The following is a 20,795-nucleotide window of genomic DNA, read 5'->3' on the forward strand; positions in this document are numbered from 1 at the left end:
TTGTATGTTCTCTTTCACTGTGGTACATACTGCATGGGATGACAGTGCATAACCATGTCAGAGGAAGGATGTGTAACAGAGTTCGTGTAGGTAGATCAGTGACTTGTGTGAACTGTTTACACCTCAGGATTTTGTCTTTGTAGGAAATACACAACAAGTGCAGAGACTGAAATCACTCTTCTGCATTTGAGGTAAAAATGTGTTTTTATGCTAATTAGGTCATATATGCCATTGCAGTTCAAGCAGCATGGTGTTTTACACTTTGAGTTCCAAGTGGCATCATGCACCAGGTGTCTATGGTATGGGTTTACCTTGTTATTAAAAGAGCCAGTCACCCTGTTCCTCAGGGAGCTGAGAGTCCTCTTCACCTTGGCGCCTTTCTCTACCTTCTCTGTACGATCCTCCTCTTCCTCATTCCTGAAACCAATTATTATTGAGCACATAATTATGTGGAAATATTTATTTTCATCCAAAACGTCCACAGTTGTGAACATTTCTGCCACTTTAGTGATAAGGGATCAGTTAGGAGGACAATACTTACTCAATAGAGAGGAACTCGTACCAAGTGACATTTCCTGAAACTTTAGAGTCTGATCTGTTGTTCCTCTGCTTCGCTCTGTGGAGGAACAACATGATGATCAATGCGGAGAGAGACTCAGTTTAAATGGGAAAATAGGCCCAAATATTAACCACAAAAGTGACTTTTATCACAGCATGACTGTGCTGTATTGAGAAAAATAAATACAATCTGAGAGTATAACATGATTTAGCCAGCAGTGCACTTTCAAGAGATGTGTTTCATTGGCAGGTGAGGTCAAAGTCAACTTGGGATTTTGTGAAATAAAAAAAATACCCCCTGGTGTTCCACTGATCCTGTCTAAGGATAATGGCATAGTGTATCAGTGCACTTACAGGCGCATGCAAATACTCGTGCCAAAAACATGCATGTGCATACATGTATACACACACCCATACAGTGCAGTGCTCCCCCATAGTCACAGTCTGGCTGTGCTGCTGCTCTGAAGACTGGCATGGCATTTGAGCAGAGGTAGGAGCAAGCAGACCTCACTCTCCTGTTTACTTACCCATGGTACAGCTTTAGCTCCTGCAGAACTTTCTGTACCATCAGCCTAAGACAAACAAGACACTGAGGCTGAGAGGGGGGGGGGCTGCGAGAGGAGAGGAGAACAGAGGAGAGGAGAGGAGAGGAGAGGAGAGGAGAGGAGGGCAAGACTGCTGGGAGTTGGGTGTCAGACTGCGATTTAGAGATGAAGCCTCCCTTGTCTGCTGCGTCCACACAATTGCCTGAGCACACATATACTACACACACACACACACACACACACACACATACACACACACTGGGCCATCTAAGGAGCTGCGTGAGAGGACTGTGGGAGGAGGAGGTTGTAGACATATGACATGGAGCAGAAATGTCAGGAGGGAAAGCCCCCTTGTTACGTGGGAGTCGATCGCTGTACCAGACTATAAGAGTTTAGAACTACAGAACAGTATGTAAACCTTTGTACTGAACTATTCAAAAGCTGAGGTTATAATTTACAGTTCATACAAGTGATCAACAGTTGCCTCCTGTGAATCAAACCAGAGGAGTATCTTTTCTGGGTTTGTTTTTTTCTTTCAAGCATCATTAAACCTAAGCTGGCAGGTAGTCAGACTGAAGCAGCTTCTGGAAAGGAAATAGATATCCCACCACACATTGCATGTCATAAAGGGGTGTGTAGCCTAACTCAAGTTGCAGATGTAATTGATGACGGTGAAGACTTACATATGGCTCTGTCCTTCAGTAGAATGTAGGTTTTCTTCAGGGTCGAACTCCTCTGCTGCAGAAGAGAAAGATATAAAGGTCAAGTATGTTGAGAACAGCTGCCTGAGTGTAAAACACATAAACTAACATGTACTCTACATGTACAAACACTCAGCCCCACCTCCTGCAGCCCTTGCGGCCTGTTTGGATGTCTGTACAACACGAGAAATGTGTGCAGCACGGGAACATTCGTCTGTGGCGAGGATCTCTGAGCGGGAATACAGGTGCCTGCCAGGAACACCACCGGCCTGAAAGCATGGAAGAATAAACACACATACATACAGCTGAAATACTTATGATAATTTTACTTACAGGGGCCTTCATTTGTATTTTTATTTTTGGTTAGTTAGTTGGGGTTTTTTTGGTGGTTTGTCACAATATTGCAAATTAGGCAGATTTAAAGACTCAGTGTTTTGTTCTTTAGTGTCAAATATCCAAGTTGTGGTCAACCATCAACCTTAAACTAAAGGATAAACCTGGTGATATTCTAAAGTTTTCTTTTTGTCAGAAAATGCCATGAAAAGAAAGACAACAACAATGACTTAAACTTTATTACCTGTTTAGCCAAAGCCTGAGATATTTTTTTTACAGAGCTTTATTGTTGTCCTATAAACATCAAAAACACAAATGATGTGTTCCTTTATTACCATGAACACACAGACTATAGTTTATACAACTCACCCACATACAACAACTTCCTGCTGCTGTAAATACTCACTAGAGCACTAAATGTGTATATCCACAGCTGAAAATAGTCCCTAATGTATGTACTACTTACTCCTGTTTGAGTAACATTTGCTAAAAAAAACTACAGTTCCCAGCTGTTATAGGAAATTACTTAGCCTTTAAAAAAATGGGTTGTTGCCAATAATATGTACAATGTGTCACTGTTGTTTTAATACCATGCTAGTGACCCTGGCTCTTGGACATGGGACCATCAGCCTTGGGCCATCTGTCTCCTCTCCGGGACATGCTGTGTATCTGATAGATTGTCTCTCCTCATCGTCCTCTCTCTCTCCATCGCTGTCCATGGCCATGGTATCCAGACTCAGTCTGGCAGCATAGCACAGCAACAAACACACACACACACACGCGCACACACAAACACACACGCACAGTAGAGAGTTAACCAGGCAGTGAAATGTATCTATTAACCAAACAAAACTCTTGAGCGAGACACCCTATGCTCTGTGTTTATTTTGGGGTTGTTTTTGGGTTTAGTTTAGTTTAGGTATTTTAATGCACTTGTTCATGTTCTCACACATAACCCAAAGCAGCCTTGACTGCAGTATTTAAGGAGCTGTGAACAACCAACTAAACCACCAAAAACTCAGCTCAGTTAAATAGCACATTTTAGTGTTTGAGAGTGACAATGTTGAGTGATGCTGAAGCAAAAAGTTGAATTTCATTTATTAGGTAGAAACATATGAAAGACTTTAGATATGACTCATGTGACTAGTGCAGTTTGGGTATTATTATTTTTGTTGTCATGAGCTTGCTCCCCCCATCCATCTTACCTCCTTCCCAGGTTAATGGGGGACATAGGGACACCCCAGCTGTGCCTCCGTGACGTCGACATGGATCTGACCAGAATAGGAAAGCTATCATGGTCAGAATCGGCATCAAAATCCATACTGGGATGCTCCAGTACTTCCTCTGATTCTGTTATTCCTTTTGCTGTTTCCATTGATCCCAACAGTCCATTCAGATTAATTGTCAAGCTAAGCCCTACTGCAGGGCCTGAAAGGTCACCTCTGTCAATGATACAACCTGGCAATAATTTGGGACTAAGCTGAGTGACCACAAAGTTGTGATGAGGTTCCTCTGCAGGGTGTATATAGTAGGGGTGAGATGGTGCATTGGCGTAAGGGAAGTGTGTGGTCAAAGAAGTCTGGGCAGGTTGGCTGATGGCAGGACTGTCTGTGTTTAGGGACACCTGCAGCAGGGTTTTGCTCTCTGGGACGGTGGTTACTGGGAATGCAGTAGACTGTGAAGCCGGTATCCCTTCCTCCAGGTCCTTAAAGTACTCAGAGTCTCTGAGAGAGGAGCTGAGGCCCAGCAGATCCTCCACACTGTTGCTCACCTCCACACAGGGACAGTCGTAGTCACTGACTACAGAACACGTATCCTGCAACTCAGCAAGGAGGCAAAAAGGATTTAAATTAAAAAGAGAGGTGAAAGAGGAGAAAAGGGATAAACATGGCGAACAGAGGGAAAATAAACAAGATATTGTGAACATCAGCTGAAATCCAAAATTTAAGTAACTCAAAACTAAGAGTTTACAGCCATGCTAGCGGCTCTGTGAGGCTGTTCTTAGGCACAGCACGTTTTTGGGCTTAATGCTGACATCTGCATGCTCACAATGACAATGCTAACATGCTAATCCTTAGCAGGTATAATGTTTACCATGTGTGCCATCTTATTTAAGAAGGTTAGTATGCTAACCTTTGCTATTTAGCACTAAACACAAAGTACAGCTGAGGCTGATGGGAATGTCATTAGTTTTGCAGTTGGTCACCAACTGAAGTATTGGACTAAAGCGAAATTTGACCTTATGATGAAAGGTCAAAGGATCAAAGTTGTTACAATTCATCCTCTGGGGATATGAATATCTGAACACATTTTTACAGCAATTCATCCAATAATTTTCATATATAAAAGTGTTTATCTCATGGTAGAGCTACGTGAAACGTCACTAGATCACCAATGTCATTAGGTTTCATTGTCTAGGAACGATGAACGTCTATACAAAATAAAAATTAAATCCATCCAATAGTTGGTGAGACATTTTAGTCTGGACCAAACTGGTGGACCAACCAACTGACAGACATTGCCATCCATAGATGCCACTAGCATGACTAAAAAAGGAAGGAGAAACAATTGAAAATATAAATGCTCCAAATCAAGATTATCAAGCTTTACCTGGTCTTCAGTGGTGCTGCCAAAGAAGACATCCTCAGCGATAGAGGCAGGAGATAGTGAGGAGGAAGATCCTGTCCCGCTGGGAGCATGAGGCTGGACACTGAGTTGGGCACTGGGAGGCCCACAGGACTCACTACATGGCTTGCACTCTGATGCTGAAAAATAATGGATGTGATGTTTGTGAGCTGCTAACATTGGGCAGACGTAGCTGATTTCAACAGCTGCGCAACACTTGTGTAATCAATTGATTGAGTCATTTTGGAAGAAAAGCTCAGTTACAGCCCCTTCTCCAGCCTTTTACTGAAAGCTCTTTTACATTTTCATTGCATAAATAGATTCCTTGATTCAGAAGATGCCCCAAACCACTGTCACCACTGCAAACTGCTTGGTGAGCCAGCATTAGCTTCCATGCCAGTGTTTGAGAGCTGGAGATTATTACCTCACTGAGCTTGCAGAGGCCTGGGCTTGCTTGTGGTAAATATTATAATATACTACAGTGAGTAAATGCTATATGAAGGAAATGTACAGTACATTGGTGTCACATATTTGAGGTAAAAAGTGTGAAATTGTATAATTTATTACATTTTACAGTGACTTATGGTGTCAAAAGTGGTGTGAAAAGTCTGTTAAGGCGTCTGAGTATGTCATGTTCACTGTTAGGGTTTCAGCCACACCATGCCCTTCTGAGGAGGGGAGAGCGACAGCTAGGACAGGTTACATAAGCCTCATTTCATAAGGGATGCCTCCGGTGAGTCCGAACCTTAGCCTAAGCCAGCCTGGCTCCACAGGGGCTGACTCAATTCTCCTCGATTAGATTTGCCGTGTTTCTGTCCCTGTTAAGGTTAATTTTCTGATTTAACATGACCAGGGTAAAAAGGTATTCTGCAAAGCAGCTGCCGCTCATGCTATATGTGTTATTACATCTGTAATTTCAGGATTGAAGGTATGGTGAAAGATGTTGTGAATGGAGACTCTCTGGACTTTAAAGCAGAAACATAAACATGGTAGGGGTAGGAATGGTAGGAATCTGAAGTTTGTCCTTTAAAGCTGCACTAATTCGACCATGTGATGCAGCATAACAAGCTTTAAACTGATATATAATGTTGTTATGGTTACGTAACACGTTAGAAAAAAATATTCCACATTTAAACTTCCAAAAGTCACAGAGCAACATTAGCATTCATTTGGAGTCTTGTTTCTGTCTATTTGATGAATGCAAGTTAAAAAATAATCTCCTTTTAGCTGTGCTTTTGGTCTCTACCAACTCCTGAGGGAAATAGCTGCTAAATTCCACTATGTTCACCGGCTAGTCACTAACTGTGTCTGTCCGCTGGTTGGGTGTTGAGCAGGTAGTGAATAATGGGTTCAACATTTCTTTGCTAAAAATAAATAAAGAAGCTGCCAGCAGCTGCTGGAAACTTGGTGGATGACAGTGTTGAGACTGAACAGCAAATTGGTTAACCCTTTTCACATTACACAGTCAGTTTATGCATTGCTAATGTAAAAAGAAGAAAATATATTATAACATCTATTATGCTAACCACGGTCTGTTGGTTAACGAATGCTTGTGTTGCTGCCACAACCTCTAAACCATTGAACATTATCATCACACTCACCACTGTGATATGAAAAGCTCAGCTGGTCATCGCTGGCATCTAGAAGGCATCAACAGAGCTGCGTTTTTATTTATGAGGCCTTGCTGTCTATGTTGCCATGTGCTATCTGTGACACCTGACATCCCAAAACAGATTAGCTTTTTCAGATTATTTTGCGTGGCTCGCTTTTCTTGTTGTGATCTTACAGTATATCTGCAGGAGAGAGCAGGAGAGCTCACGTGGATGCTGTGGGGTGAGATAAAATGCAGACAGGCCACACTCTGAGCCCTGCACCGTGTTCTGCTATAAACCAGCGGCATCCCCTCTTCAGTGCGACAGCCAGAGATGCTCTCACATAAACACCCGGACAGACACTGTAGATCTCTTTTCTATATTACTAAATCACTGGCTGAGGCTGCAGGGGGATGGCAGTGTCCCCGCTGGAGGGAGAATTTGTTTGTGTCCAAATCCCACTCGTGTTAAGTGTAAACTTAGACACTGCAGCGGCTGCTTGTCTTGTAGTGCCGCTGTAGCCTTTTATGGTTGGCCTCTCATATCTGCTAATACATCACACAGGGATGAAACATCAGTGTGTGTGTGTGTGTGTGTGTGTGTGTGTGTGTGTGTGTGTATGTGTGTGACCTTGTGTGTGAGCACGTGCTCAGGTGTGTGCATCTTCATAATCGTTTTGGCACTGTCATAGTCAGCTGCTTTCCCGACAGTTTGGCTCCAACAAAGGGTGGTCTGCTACTAACACAAATGACTATTACCCAGCCATAAATTACATTAACACCTTGCCTAAAACTCTTTTTAAATTATTACATTTAATATTGACTCGATTTAATGCTTTATGTACTTTATACTTATATTTATCTGTTTAATATTGTTCCTCTTATCCTTTCATTGTAATTCCACTACTGAAACTTATGTCTACTTTGTACACATGACACACAGCATGTTTCTCCTTTTTTGTTGCTCTTCCCAAGGTTTCTCAAGTTTTTACTTGTTAAATGTTTTTGTGGACTTTTTAATTATTTATCAGTTTAATATTTTTAAAAAGTATATCAATTCCGACAAAGTAAACACAATTTTAAATCTTTAAAGATGGTTCTCTATGATAAAGTATGTTTATTCTTTATAGCATTGTATAACATTATGCAGAATGTACTGCACATACAAATATGTGTGCCACAGTGTGTAACTCGGTGAAAAAGAAGACATTTGAGCAAATGTGACAAGAAGGAAATGAGGGCACATGTTAACCACGAAGCTGACTGTACATACATTGCAAAGCTTCATGACAATCACAAGAGGAACTCAGGCATCATATGACATGGTCAGATGAATTATTACAATGCACACAGATTTAGAAAAGGTATACTTGTCTACAGATGCGTTTTCAACAGAGACACTGGTACAATAAACACCTTTGCAAGTACACACACACACACACACACACACACACACACACACACACACACACACACACACTGACAGAGGCCATATTCTACCCAATTACAGATAACATAGAGGCCAAGATAAAAATGACACTTTCAATACAAAGTGTTTGGTTTAAGGTCACTCTGACCCTTCAGTACATGATTCCTGGACTGGTGTACAAGTGTGAGGTTTTCATCTGTGTATGTGTGTGTGTTTCTGACAGATGCTGTGTGGAGGTGAAAACAGAACACAGAGTCTGTTAGATGTGAGGTCGGAGCACACATCAAAACACCTGTCATCTCACAGACCCTCTTTGATCAGAAATTTCTCTGACTGCTGTTTTAAAAGCAGCAAGCCACACAGACACTAGGTCTGAAGTGTGTCTAAAGCTCCACTTGTCAGTCCGTTCCTAAGTTAATGGATTTAATTAAACTGTAAAATCCCATCAATGCTGCACCAGACATCTTTTAAAACACCCTTCATTAAGGCTGTTAACTCTACAGCTTACAGTGTCAGCACTGCGAGTGCCATCACACAAAATTATGATTTTACAATGAATAATGAGAGGTTAGTTTTTAATTAAAGATGCATGGTGAAATTGTGCATTCTCACAGCTAGAAATGACTCACTGAGCTCTGCACAAAACTCATCTGACTGACTGCAACCGTTACACACCACAAACCCCAGTCAGGTCAAAATGGTAAACAACAATGAACCCCTCCTCCTCCTAAGGTCACATCCTGTCCACAACCTCTATTGGACCCCTAGGGACAATACCCCCCCTTCTCTGTGTATCCAACAAACCACCTGAAGTATAATCTAAATGTAAAACCAGATTCCCACTGTACCTCTCTTGAAGGACCATCTCTTCATCCAGAGTTTGGAGAAGGATGGCCAGGAGTGGTTAAGAGGAGAGTCCGCCATAGGAGCAGCGCAGTGGGGAGGCCAGCTGGAACTGGAACTCGCTCTCACTGGAGCTCTGGCACCCAGTGAGAGGAAGAGAGGGACAGGGGGGTGGGCGTTGAAAAAGAGCGAGAGAGTGAGTGAGAGAGAGAGAGAGAGAGAGAGAGAGAGCATCCAAGGCAAGGAACATGGAGCTGCTGGTTGGGGATTATCTCCGCAAACAGAGAAAAAGAGCGGGGGGGCAAAAAAGGAGGAGAGGTGACAGTAGAGAGGGAGGGTAGGAAGAGAAAAGGAGGCATGGATGTTTTTTTGCTTCTTCTAGTTTCTGATAAAAAGGAAAGTAACTAAGTTCATTTACCCTAGTATTTTACCTAAGTACAATTTTGAGGTACTGTGCTTGCACATTACATGAGTTTTTACATTTTATGCTACTTTATACATCTATTTTTCAGATTAAGATTTTAAATTACATTCACATGATATGGTTAGAAAATACAATACAAAACTCAGTGCCTACTTGCAGCTCCTTGTCATGTTTCAGATGTCTATGTGCTGTTAGCATTTTCACCCATGAGTGATTTCCCATCTTGTGCTCTTAGATGCTTTCTTTTGAATAACTGTTCAAGGCCCAAAGAGGTCAAATTATCCAATATTTCAAAACAAAGAAAAGATTAGAGAAAAGAATGTATGCAAATATGTGTAGCAGAACAGATTTTATTTTCTTTCCTAACCGATTTATCATCTCAAACTCCCAAGATTTAGCTTGTGGCCCTTTGGAGGGTCGTGACCATTAGGGTGGATGCAGGACTTTTACTTGTAATTGAGTATTTTTACCTTGTTGTATTGGTACAGACAAAGGAGGAGATCAGAAACGGGTGTTTTTGGGGTGGCACAGGAGTGAAAAGAGGGGTGATAAAGGGAGGGAATGTGTATTTTTAATTGTCTAAGACCTCAATCAACACTCAGAATTGAGTTAAATGCCTCGAAAAGCATGTTGTCCAGAATTGTCCAAGACCAGTTTAAATATGTAATTGTTTAAGGAACTAGCGCAAAGACAGAAAAAGAGAAGGAAGTACATGCAATGAAAGTATAGGGGCAATGACAGATGCAGTTTGTTTTCTTAGTTTGACTCACAGGGGGACGAACCACCACATCCTTTGTGAAGAAGTAAAGCAAGTGAAGTCATTTTTAAAATGCTAAAAGAAACTGCAGAGAAACGATCACTATCACGGGAGACAACGTGTCTCTAACTGCTACACCTACTAGACACAGAGTCTGACAATTGTTGCAATGACTGTGCCTATTAATTTGCACAATCTACGGATGACTGTCAAATTCAGCTCACTGCACATCAAGTGGAAAAGTCTCCTTACTTTCCCACAGACAGAGGAGGCAGCGCACTGGCACAGAGGAGGCAAGCAGAAATGTATTAAAGCAGAAGTCTACCGCAGAAAAATACCAATTCAAACAATGCACAGATAAATGCAAGTAATGCACTGGGCTCTAGTATTGCAGACCACAACTCAAAATCCAGATAAAGCAACTTAAACTCTACTTACATGGGATGATATTTAACAGGTGTTCTGTTCACCAAAACAAGCCAAAGAGAGGAGAGAAGATGGTTTAAATTGTCCTTCAGGTCTGACTGAGTTGTGTATGAGCGTCGGTGTCGTCCTCACACTGATTACAGAGAGGCAGCCACGGGATCTCAACCCTGCTTCCTCTTTTTTCATTCTGTGCAGCTGACAACTAAGTGGAGCCAAATGACACATCGCTGCTGCTCTGAAATATGCTGTGGCAGCTCACACACTCCATGGGGGGACAGCACTAACCAGGGTGCAACTACAAACTCTTAAAATGACCAGAACAGACAATTTTCACCATCTACTACACTAAAATAAAACTAAAGGCAATGCATTCATGGTTGGACATCAGTGCACACATACACTCATCATTGAGTTGCAGTGTTATCTCAGGACTTTCATTAGTCTGATCTCTCATGTTCTACGTTTTCATGTTTTGCAGTGCTCCCTTGCACAGCCTTAAGAAACTGGGTTAGGAGGAACTAGCTGCGTTTATAGTGGTTTCAGTCACAGTCATAACTTCATCTGAATCGCACACCGGTGCGCATTGTACCACATGGAATGAATGCCGAGGCTCATGTGAATGAGCTGCCAGGCCTGGTGTTTTAAAGTGAAATAAAGTTCACAAGCAGTGAGGAGGATAAGGGCTTACAGTTAATGAAAATTAACATATTACATGGTGTGGTAGAATTTAATAAACTATAGCAGCGTAATATTATAAGTATCATGAAACTGTGTTGCTCTCTTTACTTTTGCTTCAAAGTATTTCTGTGTTTGAATCTTCGACTGACTAGGAAAGTGTGAAGAAATAATTTCACCATCTCTCTCAACTGCTGTCGAGACGCCATTGAGTGAGACACTAAAGTCACGCGATCCGATCATTTCAGCAGCCAGCAGAAAGAGGCCTGATGGCTGACCTTGTTAGTGAGGTGTGAGTGTGAAAAATGAAAAGGCAGGAGAGCGCATGAAAAGAACATGAATCACTAAAAGATCTGAAAGAATCTCACAGAAACAAAAGGAAAGAATTACTGAGCTCTTACATAATAGTAACAATAGCACAGATACTCCATTACAAGTTTTACTTCAGTAAAAGTATCTATATTATACATATAAAATCTTGTGCTTCCTGTATATAGAACATAACCAGTAACTACAGCTGTGTATGAGGTATAAAATGGAAATAAAAGTACAATTTATTCAAGAATAGCTCCTTGGAAAACTTACTTTACTTCACTCTACTTCTGAATTTATTTTTTTAACTCCACTTATTAGCTTTTCCCAGAGCTTTCAGCTGCATCTCAGTCTTCATCAGTGAAGTGATAACAACATTTGGTTGGAAATTTGGGTAAACTAAAAGGTAACTTGCAATTCTAGGTTTTGTAGGAAATTTGCTACCTGCCTCAGTCCAAAGTGAAGAAGTGCGAGAAGACACATATTCTCCAATAATTTTATTCATAATTTTAATATAAACAGTTAATTGTTGAATAATTTACACACAGCAAGATTTTTTATTTTCATATCATTGCAACATTTTCTGTACATGTCACTACTTGGCTCTCCTTTGAAAACATAGAAAAAATAAATTGTCAAGCGTTCATTTAGTCATGGCACATTTTTTATCCTGTACAATATGCGTGTGTGTGTATATGCGTGCGTGCGTGTGTGTGTGTATATGCGTGTGTGTGTGTGTGTGTGTTCAATATGTTGATATATGTGATACATAAAGATAATGGCACATTTGGATCCAGTGTGAGGGATGAAGCGATCTCTGTGGGTTGCGGGTTTGGGGTTTGGACTGTACATACACACAAACAGAATACACCTGCTGTCTGCATACGCACCGATGTCTCAACATAATGTACACACAACATATCCCAAAATCAATATATCAGCATATTCATCTGCAATAAATGACATTAATAAAGAGGTATCCTGCAAGACTACACACAGCATTCTGGGGACCACCTATGTGCACTGAGGAGAAAAAGAGACTTTAAGGACACAGGAAGAGAGGAAGAGGAGGAGGAGCAGCGATCACAGACAAAGAAAGCTGTGGTAAAGACTTCAACCAAGGACAACACAGACATAACTATTGATTTAAACAATGCACGGTATAGGGAAAAGGCTAGAGATAAATATAAAGGTATTGGTGTGTAAACTGGAGTAGACCACTGGACCGATAGATGACTCTTAAAACTTAAGAAGAGGCTGCTTTTCCTTAAATTTGTCATCTAAACCGGGGTCACCATACCCGCTTCGCCCCCCACTATCTTTAAACAATGGCCTATCTCCCTAATCAATAATACAAATATGATCATCATCACACTACTGACAGACAGTACTTAATTCATTCACAGCTAAAGGTGTGTCACCTTCGTGCTGACCCTCTTTAAAAGAAATAGTTTGACATTTTAGAAAATACGCCTGTTCAGAGGAACAATGTCACTCTCGTACCTGCCCATTAGGCTACAGCCAGCAGCCGACTAGCTTAGCTTAGCACAGGGGGGAACCACTAGCCTGGCTCTGCCCAACAAAATCTGCCTACAAACACCTCTAAAGCTCACTAATTAACACATTATATTTGTAATTTTCACACTTAGGTTTTTGTACGGATTATAATTTATATTATAAATAAACAAGATATACTGTAGTTAATCTGTAACATTAAAATGTGCTGGTACCTTTCGACAGAGACAGGCTGGCTGTTTCTATTGTTTATGCTAAGCTAAAGCTAACAAGATGCATCCTCTTAATTTCCATTTTAATTTCCAATCATCTCACCTAACGCTCGGGAAGAAAGCAAACTAAGTGTTATTTCCCACAATGGCAAACTACTCCTATAACACCTCCAGCTTTACAGTCTAAACTTAAAGATATATGGTTGTTGAACCATGAGTGACGTTTTCGCTTTTTTTTTTCTTTTTTTTTTTTTAGCTTATTCAGGATTGTATCACTCGTTTCCTCTTCTTCAAAGGATGAGCAGTGGTCTTTTCCAGTTTTTCACATATAAAAAAACACATTTGCAAACTAAAACACACATCTCTCGTCAGAAACAATTTCATACAACATTGTGATAGGTGACATATTTGTGACACAGTAAAGGCTTTATGGGTGACATGCTGCTGTGGCTGGGTGGGGTGGTTGAAATGCATGACGTCTTGTCGGCCAACATTCAGATCATGCATCGGGTTAAGAGCAGGGTTCGCTGCGAAACGTTTCAGGCCACGTACTGTTCATGTCTTGTTAGACAGGGTTAAGCCCTCAGACTGGAGTTGTGCTGCTCCTGTTAAATGCATTGACAGACTCAACTCGGCTCTTTTCGGTGTAGTGGGTTGTGTCATGAAAAAACAACAAAAAACAAACCATCTATGTTTTTTTAAATTTAGAAAAAAGTTATATACACATTGAAAACAATGTTAAATTCATATTGTACAAGAGTAGTAAAAGTTTACAGTCAGAAAAAGTAATTGTATTTGCCCTCCATACTTTGGCTAAAAAAAATAGAAATCAACATCTCTAAAATGTAATACTTTTTTCTTTTCTTTAAAACAACACAATAATACATACAAAGCTTTGTTCTCACCCTGCGCTGTGTTACTAGCATGCTCTGACCAACCGCTTTTTAGGTCTTCAGAGTTCAACAAAGACTTCCCTAAAATCAAGTGCTTTCGTTTTTCAGGGGATTAAGGGGATCTGCTGCTATTTACAGTTAAGAGCTTATTAAATCAGTTCATTTCTTGAAAATCACGGAACAACTGAATGCATTTCAAATGGAAATACCCAAATGTAATTAATAATCATGGGTTTTTGCATGTGCTTTGGGGCGTCGCTGTCAAAACAGACTGATGAGAAGCAAAATCAGTAAGCATCAAATTATCAAGCTATCCGCCGGTGTAAATAATTCATTTTCCATGCACAAAGCAAGCCAGTGCTTAGCAGAGTAGAGACACAAGTTCAACATTTCTTTTTTTTGGTAAAAATCATCATAATCCAAATTACAGTATTTTCCCCCCACCAAGCAGTTAGAATATTTTTCTCTACAGTTTCAACTTTTCATTTCATGTTTGGAGGTGGAAAATCCTCTTTAAGTGACTGGTGGAGACACGTGGGGTGGGGTGGGGATGGACTGGTTTGGAGGGGGGGTCAGGTGGGCTGTTAGTCTGAGCAAGGCACTGTGGGTCTGGGCCCTGTTTGCTTTGCCACCCCTGAACTGCAATGCTCCCATCCAACCGCTAGAGGGCAGTCCAGACCACATCACATCAGAGAAAGAGGAGGATTCCTGATTATCTTCAAAGGGGCAGAAAGAGTTCAGATATTTCAAAAAGGTGTTTGGGTTTTTCTTGTTGAAAACTTGTCCATGGGCTTATCATCTCCATTTTGCTTTTTGCAAGGATGCTGAGAAGTTGCGCTTCAGTCAGATTCGATAAATGTAGGTAGCTCTTCCTCCTCAACCTCTTTATCCTCCAAACACAAAGCATCAGGCCGCCTCCCTGAGACGAAAAGTTACAATCTAGATTTAAAGTCTGTTTATAGTTATTATGGCACACAGGATTGTCCAGCTTTTTTTCCCCTCTGGAGAGGAGGGATGGGCGTCTTTTTTAACCAGCCCAGACGTCAGTGTCCTGATCAGCCAAAACAGACCCAATCCATGGCACTGACAGAAAATAAAGGTTATCTCTTGATATTCACAGTAGAAAAAATATATATACAAAACAAAAATCTGAACAGAGAAAAAGACAAATAAACCGACAACGACTGGAGGAGACGTGGGATTTGAACACTAACTGTTTTGACCACAAAGAGACAGACTGATGAAGAAGAGTAGCGCTTTCTGCCAGACAACAGGTTTGATTTAAAAGAGCATGAGGGTCCAGGGCTGAGCTTGGTTAGCCTTTGCTGTAGGTGGTCACAGATATGCATTGAGAGTCGAGTCTGTCTTCTTTACTTTTTGACTCACGTGAATGTCACATCCCCAGAAACCAGTAGAGCCGCTTAGTACGTACAGTCCAGAGGACTGGTGTATAAAGAGAAGGGGAATACACAATATGAAGCTACGCTGCTTCTTCCAGCGTCCAGGGGAGACTGACAAAGAACAGTTAAAAGGGTAGACTGTCCATAAAGCCAATTTACTGCCTGATATTCAACATTTAATAATTGCTAGGAGAAACAATTATAAGGAGAGGTATGATACCTGTGTATCAAGAAGACTTGTCCCTAAGCTCTACACCAGTGACTTGAAATTAGATCTAAAACTGAAACAAGGAGGCAGAGGGGTTTATTACACCAAAAGGAATTAATCAACAGTGTTGGTAATGTATGATAAAGTGATATTATTTGAAATGATGGGATATTGATTGACTGACAGGGATGATTTAGGCTCTTTAGACTGATTCCTCCATATGCACTGAGGTAGACTCTGGCCAAACACAAAGACGACAACAATTACTTACTTACTAACTAACTACCTACCTACCTACCTACCTAGCACTCCTGCTGCTCACCACCAGCTACTCCATCTTTACAATAACAAACTAGGCTTTTACATCGCTCCACCCTCAAACGCCTTAAAAATGCTTGACTAAAAAGCTGTGTTCTTCTTATACAATGACAATGATCATAATAAAATAAATATCTGGTATTTCAAAGATATGGGCACCATCTTAATTAAAAATTGCATATGCGTGTGAACACCACCACAAGATAAGCAACCTAGGTCAAGGTGGAGACAAGAGCTATGTCCCACTTCCATACTACAACTAATTCTAACTGGGTTTTGAGTATGTAGTGTGTTTATACTGGAAGATTAAGTACACTCAAAGTACAAAGATGTACTATCCGCCACTGTTAAGATAAGAATTTAGGATCAGTATACAGTGTGGAACTGTGACACAGCTAAGGTCCACCATTTTTCTGTCATGTGTACGCAAAACTGACGGGCATCAGATTTTTTTTTTAATATAGCTTTTTTTTCCTGCTTTTATTCTCCAAACTACCAGTATGTCACAGATTATTTACAAAGTACAAAAGCCCAGGATTTTAACTCCTCAGAATAATTACCTAAAATCTACATCATAACCTCAGGCGCCTCTGAGTCCCAACAGCACAGACTCTGGCCAATACACAGTGTCACTGCTAAAGCACTAGGTGAACATTAGTGTTCAAACCTTACGCTGGCAACAAGCTGAAAAGAAAAATAAAAAATATAAAAACTGCCCGAAAGACTTCTACTTTGCCTCCAGCAAAGAACAAAGTTGTAACCCTACAAACACAAATGTAGATGCAGCTTCGATTTCTGTGTCTCCTGCCTCGTGAGAAAAAATACAGAGAAAGCACAGAGGCCTGTGTGTGTTACTAGCCAATATAACTAGCCTGGACGTGGCTCTGGGTTTGAGAAGGCACTGGTAAGATATGGAGGCAGCTTCTCTGCTTTCTCTGACTCTGATTCTGTGGGTTCTCGTTGTTGACAGAAAGCTGCCAACACTTTGGCTATACTATAAGTGCTAAATGCTGTTCGGCTAGATTGGCAACCACACCGGTCTGTGTGTCCAGAAAAAAAAAAGGTACTACTCGTCTGCCGACTATCGCCTCCCACGTCATCGACTGCAGAGAGTGAGAGGAGGCCGTATGCGGAGGATCTGCTGTGAAACTGGCAGCCTTTGGGCTCTGAATAAAGGTCATGGTGAATTAATGATCTTAAGAGACACAATGAGCGAATTACCAATGAGGACTACTTGCTTTTCCGTAGCTTTGTGTAAGGGTACAGTTTACAGGAATGTTTCTGATTCCCGGCAGGAGGGACGAACGTCAGATACTCGATTATTAAGAAGGAAAAACAAGAAAGCCTTTTCATGTGTGTGTTCTGAATCAGATCGGGTGTGGTGATGGTATCAGCTCTGCTAGCAGGCAGGCAAAACAGGGAGGGGGGCGAGGGAACGAGCAGTTCCAACGAAATCCTGGAATGTCAGACCTGAGTGAAATAGCTGCAGCACACTGTGTCCTGACTGCCTAACTGCATGTGATAGCAGAGAGAATAATAGGATTAACAATCACTCTCTCAGACACACTGAAACAGAGAGAGACTGCCCCTCTCTCCAATACCTGCTGTGGACTAATACAGCTGGAACTTTCCGTATTTTTCTTCAGCCCTTCGCCACAAAACGTGGAAATTTCCAACAGCCTGATTTTGAGCAGTGAGTCCAGCAGCCAATGGGAAGCCTCAGGAAAACTGAGGAGGTGCATGTGGTGCAGAGCAAACTTAACAGAAACACAATGAGAGGGGACCGCTAGGTGTGAATTTAATAAAACCTTCCATCTAACAGTAAGGGCCTGAACTGCGCCAGATCGCCGGTCAGATGGGAAGGGAATGCTACTGCTCTCCCATTTAAATATGAGGGCTTTTACTTCTAAAGACAGAAACATGTTTTTATTTTTAAAAGGGCCTCATTGTCCACTTCGCCTGCATGTGGCTGAGACCTTGTGTTAATTCCCCGCCCTGCCCTGATCCAAGCAGCACCGACACAACTGACAAGCCATTACTGTTACACCAACGTAAGAAAGTACAATCACCAGGGCAAAGATGAGCTCTCCATGCGCTCTAAACTCGCTGACAGCTAATGACGACGAGCACAATCACGTGAAAGACATTATAAATTTGTGATTACAGACACATAAAGACCTCAGCTCCAGCGTGATCTGACCAGAGGGAGACAGCAGACACAGAGACAAACACACATCAGGTGCAATTCCACCTAGAAAGACCTCATTCCCCTTTTATAAAGCTTTTTTTTTTTTGGTTATTACGTTTAGTTTTTTTTTCTTCGTCGTCGTCGTTGCAGTAAAGTTGCCTCCAAGTATTGACAGCTGGGAAAGAGGTTAATAAAAAATTAAAACGATGCAGTGAGTTGACAATATTTCGGGGCTTTCTCCTGTCCCATTCAGATGGAGAGAGTACTGGAGGCCTAAGACACAGAGAGCACTGATGGTTGATTAGTGTGATTTCTGGGGCTATAAAAATAAGAAAAGAAAAAAAAAAACAGAAAGAAAAAACCTGGAAAAACAAAATACTAGCAAAGCTGATGAAAAATATTACAAATATGAACTATTTACAAAAACATCAATGTCATATATTATATATAAAATATTGGTACACAAATACCAATATTCCATATATACTATATATTATATATTTATATATTTCTATACCCACTAAAATATATCAAAGCAGCAGCTATTGGTCAGTCTGAGGAACTCTTTTGTCCAATTCTTAACTGTTTAAATATTCTTCAGCCTTAAAGTGAGGACACAGAAGTAAAACTGAGGGGAGAAAAAAAAAGTGGAAAAGAGAAGATAAAATAACAATAAAAGCAAATAAATTAAAACTATTCACCAAACACCCGATGAATCTGTGTGTAGTTTGGAATTCTGCAGAACCAAAAAAACAAATAAACAAACAAAAAGAAAACATTCCTCTAGGAATTGATGTTTGTTCTAGGATCAAGTCCTTGCAAGTCATCCCTCTGTTCCAAACTGATTAAGTCATTGTTCAAAAACAAATTAGTATAAGCGTTGATAGACACTTCTCTTTGTTTATAGGCCACATACAAAAAGGCCACTATTTGAGTAACAAGATTTCACTTGGAGGGAAAAAAAACAAAGCACAGAAATGTGGAAATGCAGATTGGTTGGGGAGAAAAGGAGGGAAAAGTCTTAACGAGGATGAGCATAAGCAGCCTTCTTGGTTGTCTAAGGTTTGTTGTGTTCACAGTTTTTGTTTTTTCTCTGTTTCCATCACAAGGAGTCCCGGAAACGTGGCAATAGTGAAAAACAATAGATAGGTCATATGTTAATAGAAATTCTGATGTGTTGTGGAGGAAGTTATAAAAAAAATGTTACACCATGTTTGCATCCCTTGCTTGCCTGTGCTCGGCAGTCATGAGGAAGAAAATAAAAAGTCCTGAGATCTGTGTCTTTTTTGAAGGGCTTCTCCAAGAATAGGAAAATCATTAGAAAATGAGGAGAGGAACATGAAAGATACAGAAAAAAATGGACTAGAAGAGAAAGAAGGATAGGGAGGGAAGGGAGGTGGGCAGGTTAAACAAGTTCTTTTAGGGAACAGGAAATGTTAGGAAGGGCTGGATCTGGGCAACGATAAGATTCGTCCGTTTTTCTTGCCACCGTTCATGTGTGTGTAGGGGACATGCTCCTCATAGTTCCCCCTGAGGGCCACCGAGGGCCCGCTGTCCCTGCCTAAGCTCTCCTCTCTTTGAGAGTATGACGACGGGTCCAAGGGGATGCTCTCCATGTTGTCCAGGTCCAGGTCAAACTCCTCTGTCTCTGGTACTTTGTTCTCCTCACTGTAGAAGAAGGAGACCTCCTGGAAAGACGGGTGCAGGTCCTCCCGCAGCATCTCGATGATCTCGTGGAACATTGGCCGCATCTTGGGGTTGTACTGCCAACACATCTGCATTAGGCTGTGCCTGGGAAAGGGGATAAAGAGACACAAAGCTTTAATCATTAGAAAATCGTGTACACAACCATGTTGCAATGACCACAAGCAAGTGACTGTGATTTGTGATGACTGTGCTGACTAATCTCTGTTTGGTAGGTGCCAGTCTATGAGTGTGTGCAAGATAGTACAGTAAAACCCTAAAAAAGCAACAGGCTACACCGAAAAATAATAAAAAAAAAACATTTTATACCATAAATGATCGGAAACATTTCGGAAATAGCAAAAAAACGTGTTTTGTGTGTTTGTTATTATAGTTTACAAGCAATTTGAGTTTAATATCTGGCTTCTGTGGCACCCTGTATTTTGGTGCATAACAATAAACATAAGCAGCAGGCCGCTGAAGACCTGAGATACATAGGAATGTTTGACAAAACATCCACACACAATAGCGGTTAAACAAAAAATAAAGATTTAAACAAAAATGACAAAAATGTTTTTAGTAGGATTACTGAAAAGTAAAAGTTTCACAGACACACGAGGCTCATTGAGACAACATGTGTACATTTTGATGCAACATAAAGGTTCAGTTCTGCCTCTGATTAAGGGAGAGTAGAAATCTTCTTTGTAGTAGGAAACTATTCCAGATTTAGTATTTGACACTAATATATTGTGGTAATCTGATGCAGGAGGTAAAAGTGTCTATCAGCTGAAAAAACTACCTAATATCTATCACTATTCTAATATCCTCCTGTGTGTTAGGATGCTGAACAGATGAGTATTACCATATTAAGTATAATCAGAATTATAATAGTGTCCCCAACAAACAAAAAAAGCACTGGGATCCAGACCCCAGAGTAGTTTTTAATATTTACTCACATCCTTTCGGGGCAGTTCTCTGGCCGGTCCAAGTATCCTCCATCCATGACAAACTTCAGAACCTGTTCGTTGGACAAACCCTGGTAAGGCTGTTCTGCGAGAGTGCTGATCTCCCAAAGCACGACGCCAAATGACCTGCAGACACACATACAAATGCATGTGATCAAACGCACTGGTAATGTAATCAGGATTGCAAAAACTGC

The 20,795-nt window shown here is 41.0% G+C and overlaps 1 protein-coding gene and 1 pseudogene across 1 annotated transcript in view; both read right to left on the bottom strand.

Annotated features, from left to right (window-relative positions):
* The window catches only part of LOC119900688, a 50,069-nt pseudogene extending 39,703 nt beyond the window's left edge, over positions 1-10,366 (bottom strand).
* A 1,335-nt stretch (positions 10,367-11,701) lies between these two features.
* LOC119900689 (insulin receptor-like) overlaps positions 11,702-20,795 on the bottom strand; it is a 94,528-nt gene continuing 85,434 nt past the window's right edge. Inside the window, exons 22-23 of the mRNA XM_038715865.1 lie at positions 20,593-20,727; positions 11,702-19,744 (exon numbers count right to left, since the gene is read on the bottom strand). Coding sequence (XP_038571793.1) covers positions 19,390-19,744; positions 20,593-20,727 — 490 coding nt within the window. The 3' untranslated portion in view covers positions 11,702-19,389. The remainder of the gene's footprint in view (positions 19,745-20,592; positions 20,728-20,795) is intronic.

This window comes from Micropterus salmoides, unplaced genomic scaffold (assembly GCF_014851395.1).
Source record: "Micropterus salmoides isolate LMB-PRFRI ecotype aquatic unplaced genomic scaffold, ASM1485139v1 Ms_hic_scaffold_13, whole genome shotgun sequence".
NCBI classification, from domain to species: Eukaryota; Metazoa; Chordata; class Actinopteri; order Centrarchiformes; family Centrarchidae; genus Micropterus; species Micropterus salmoides.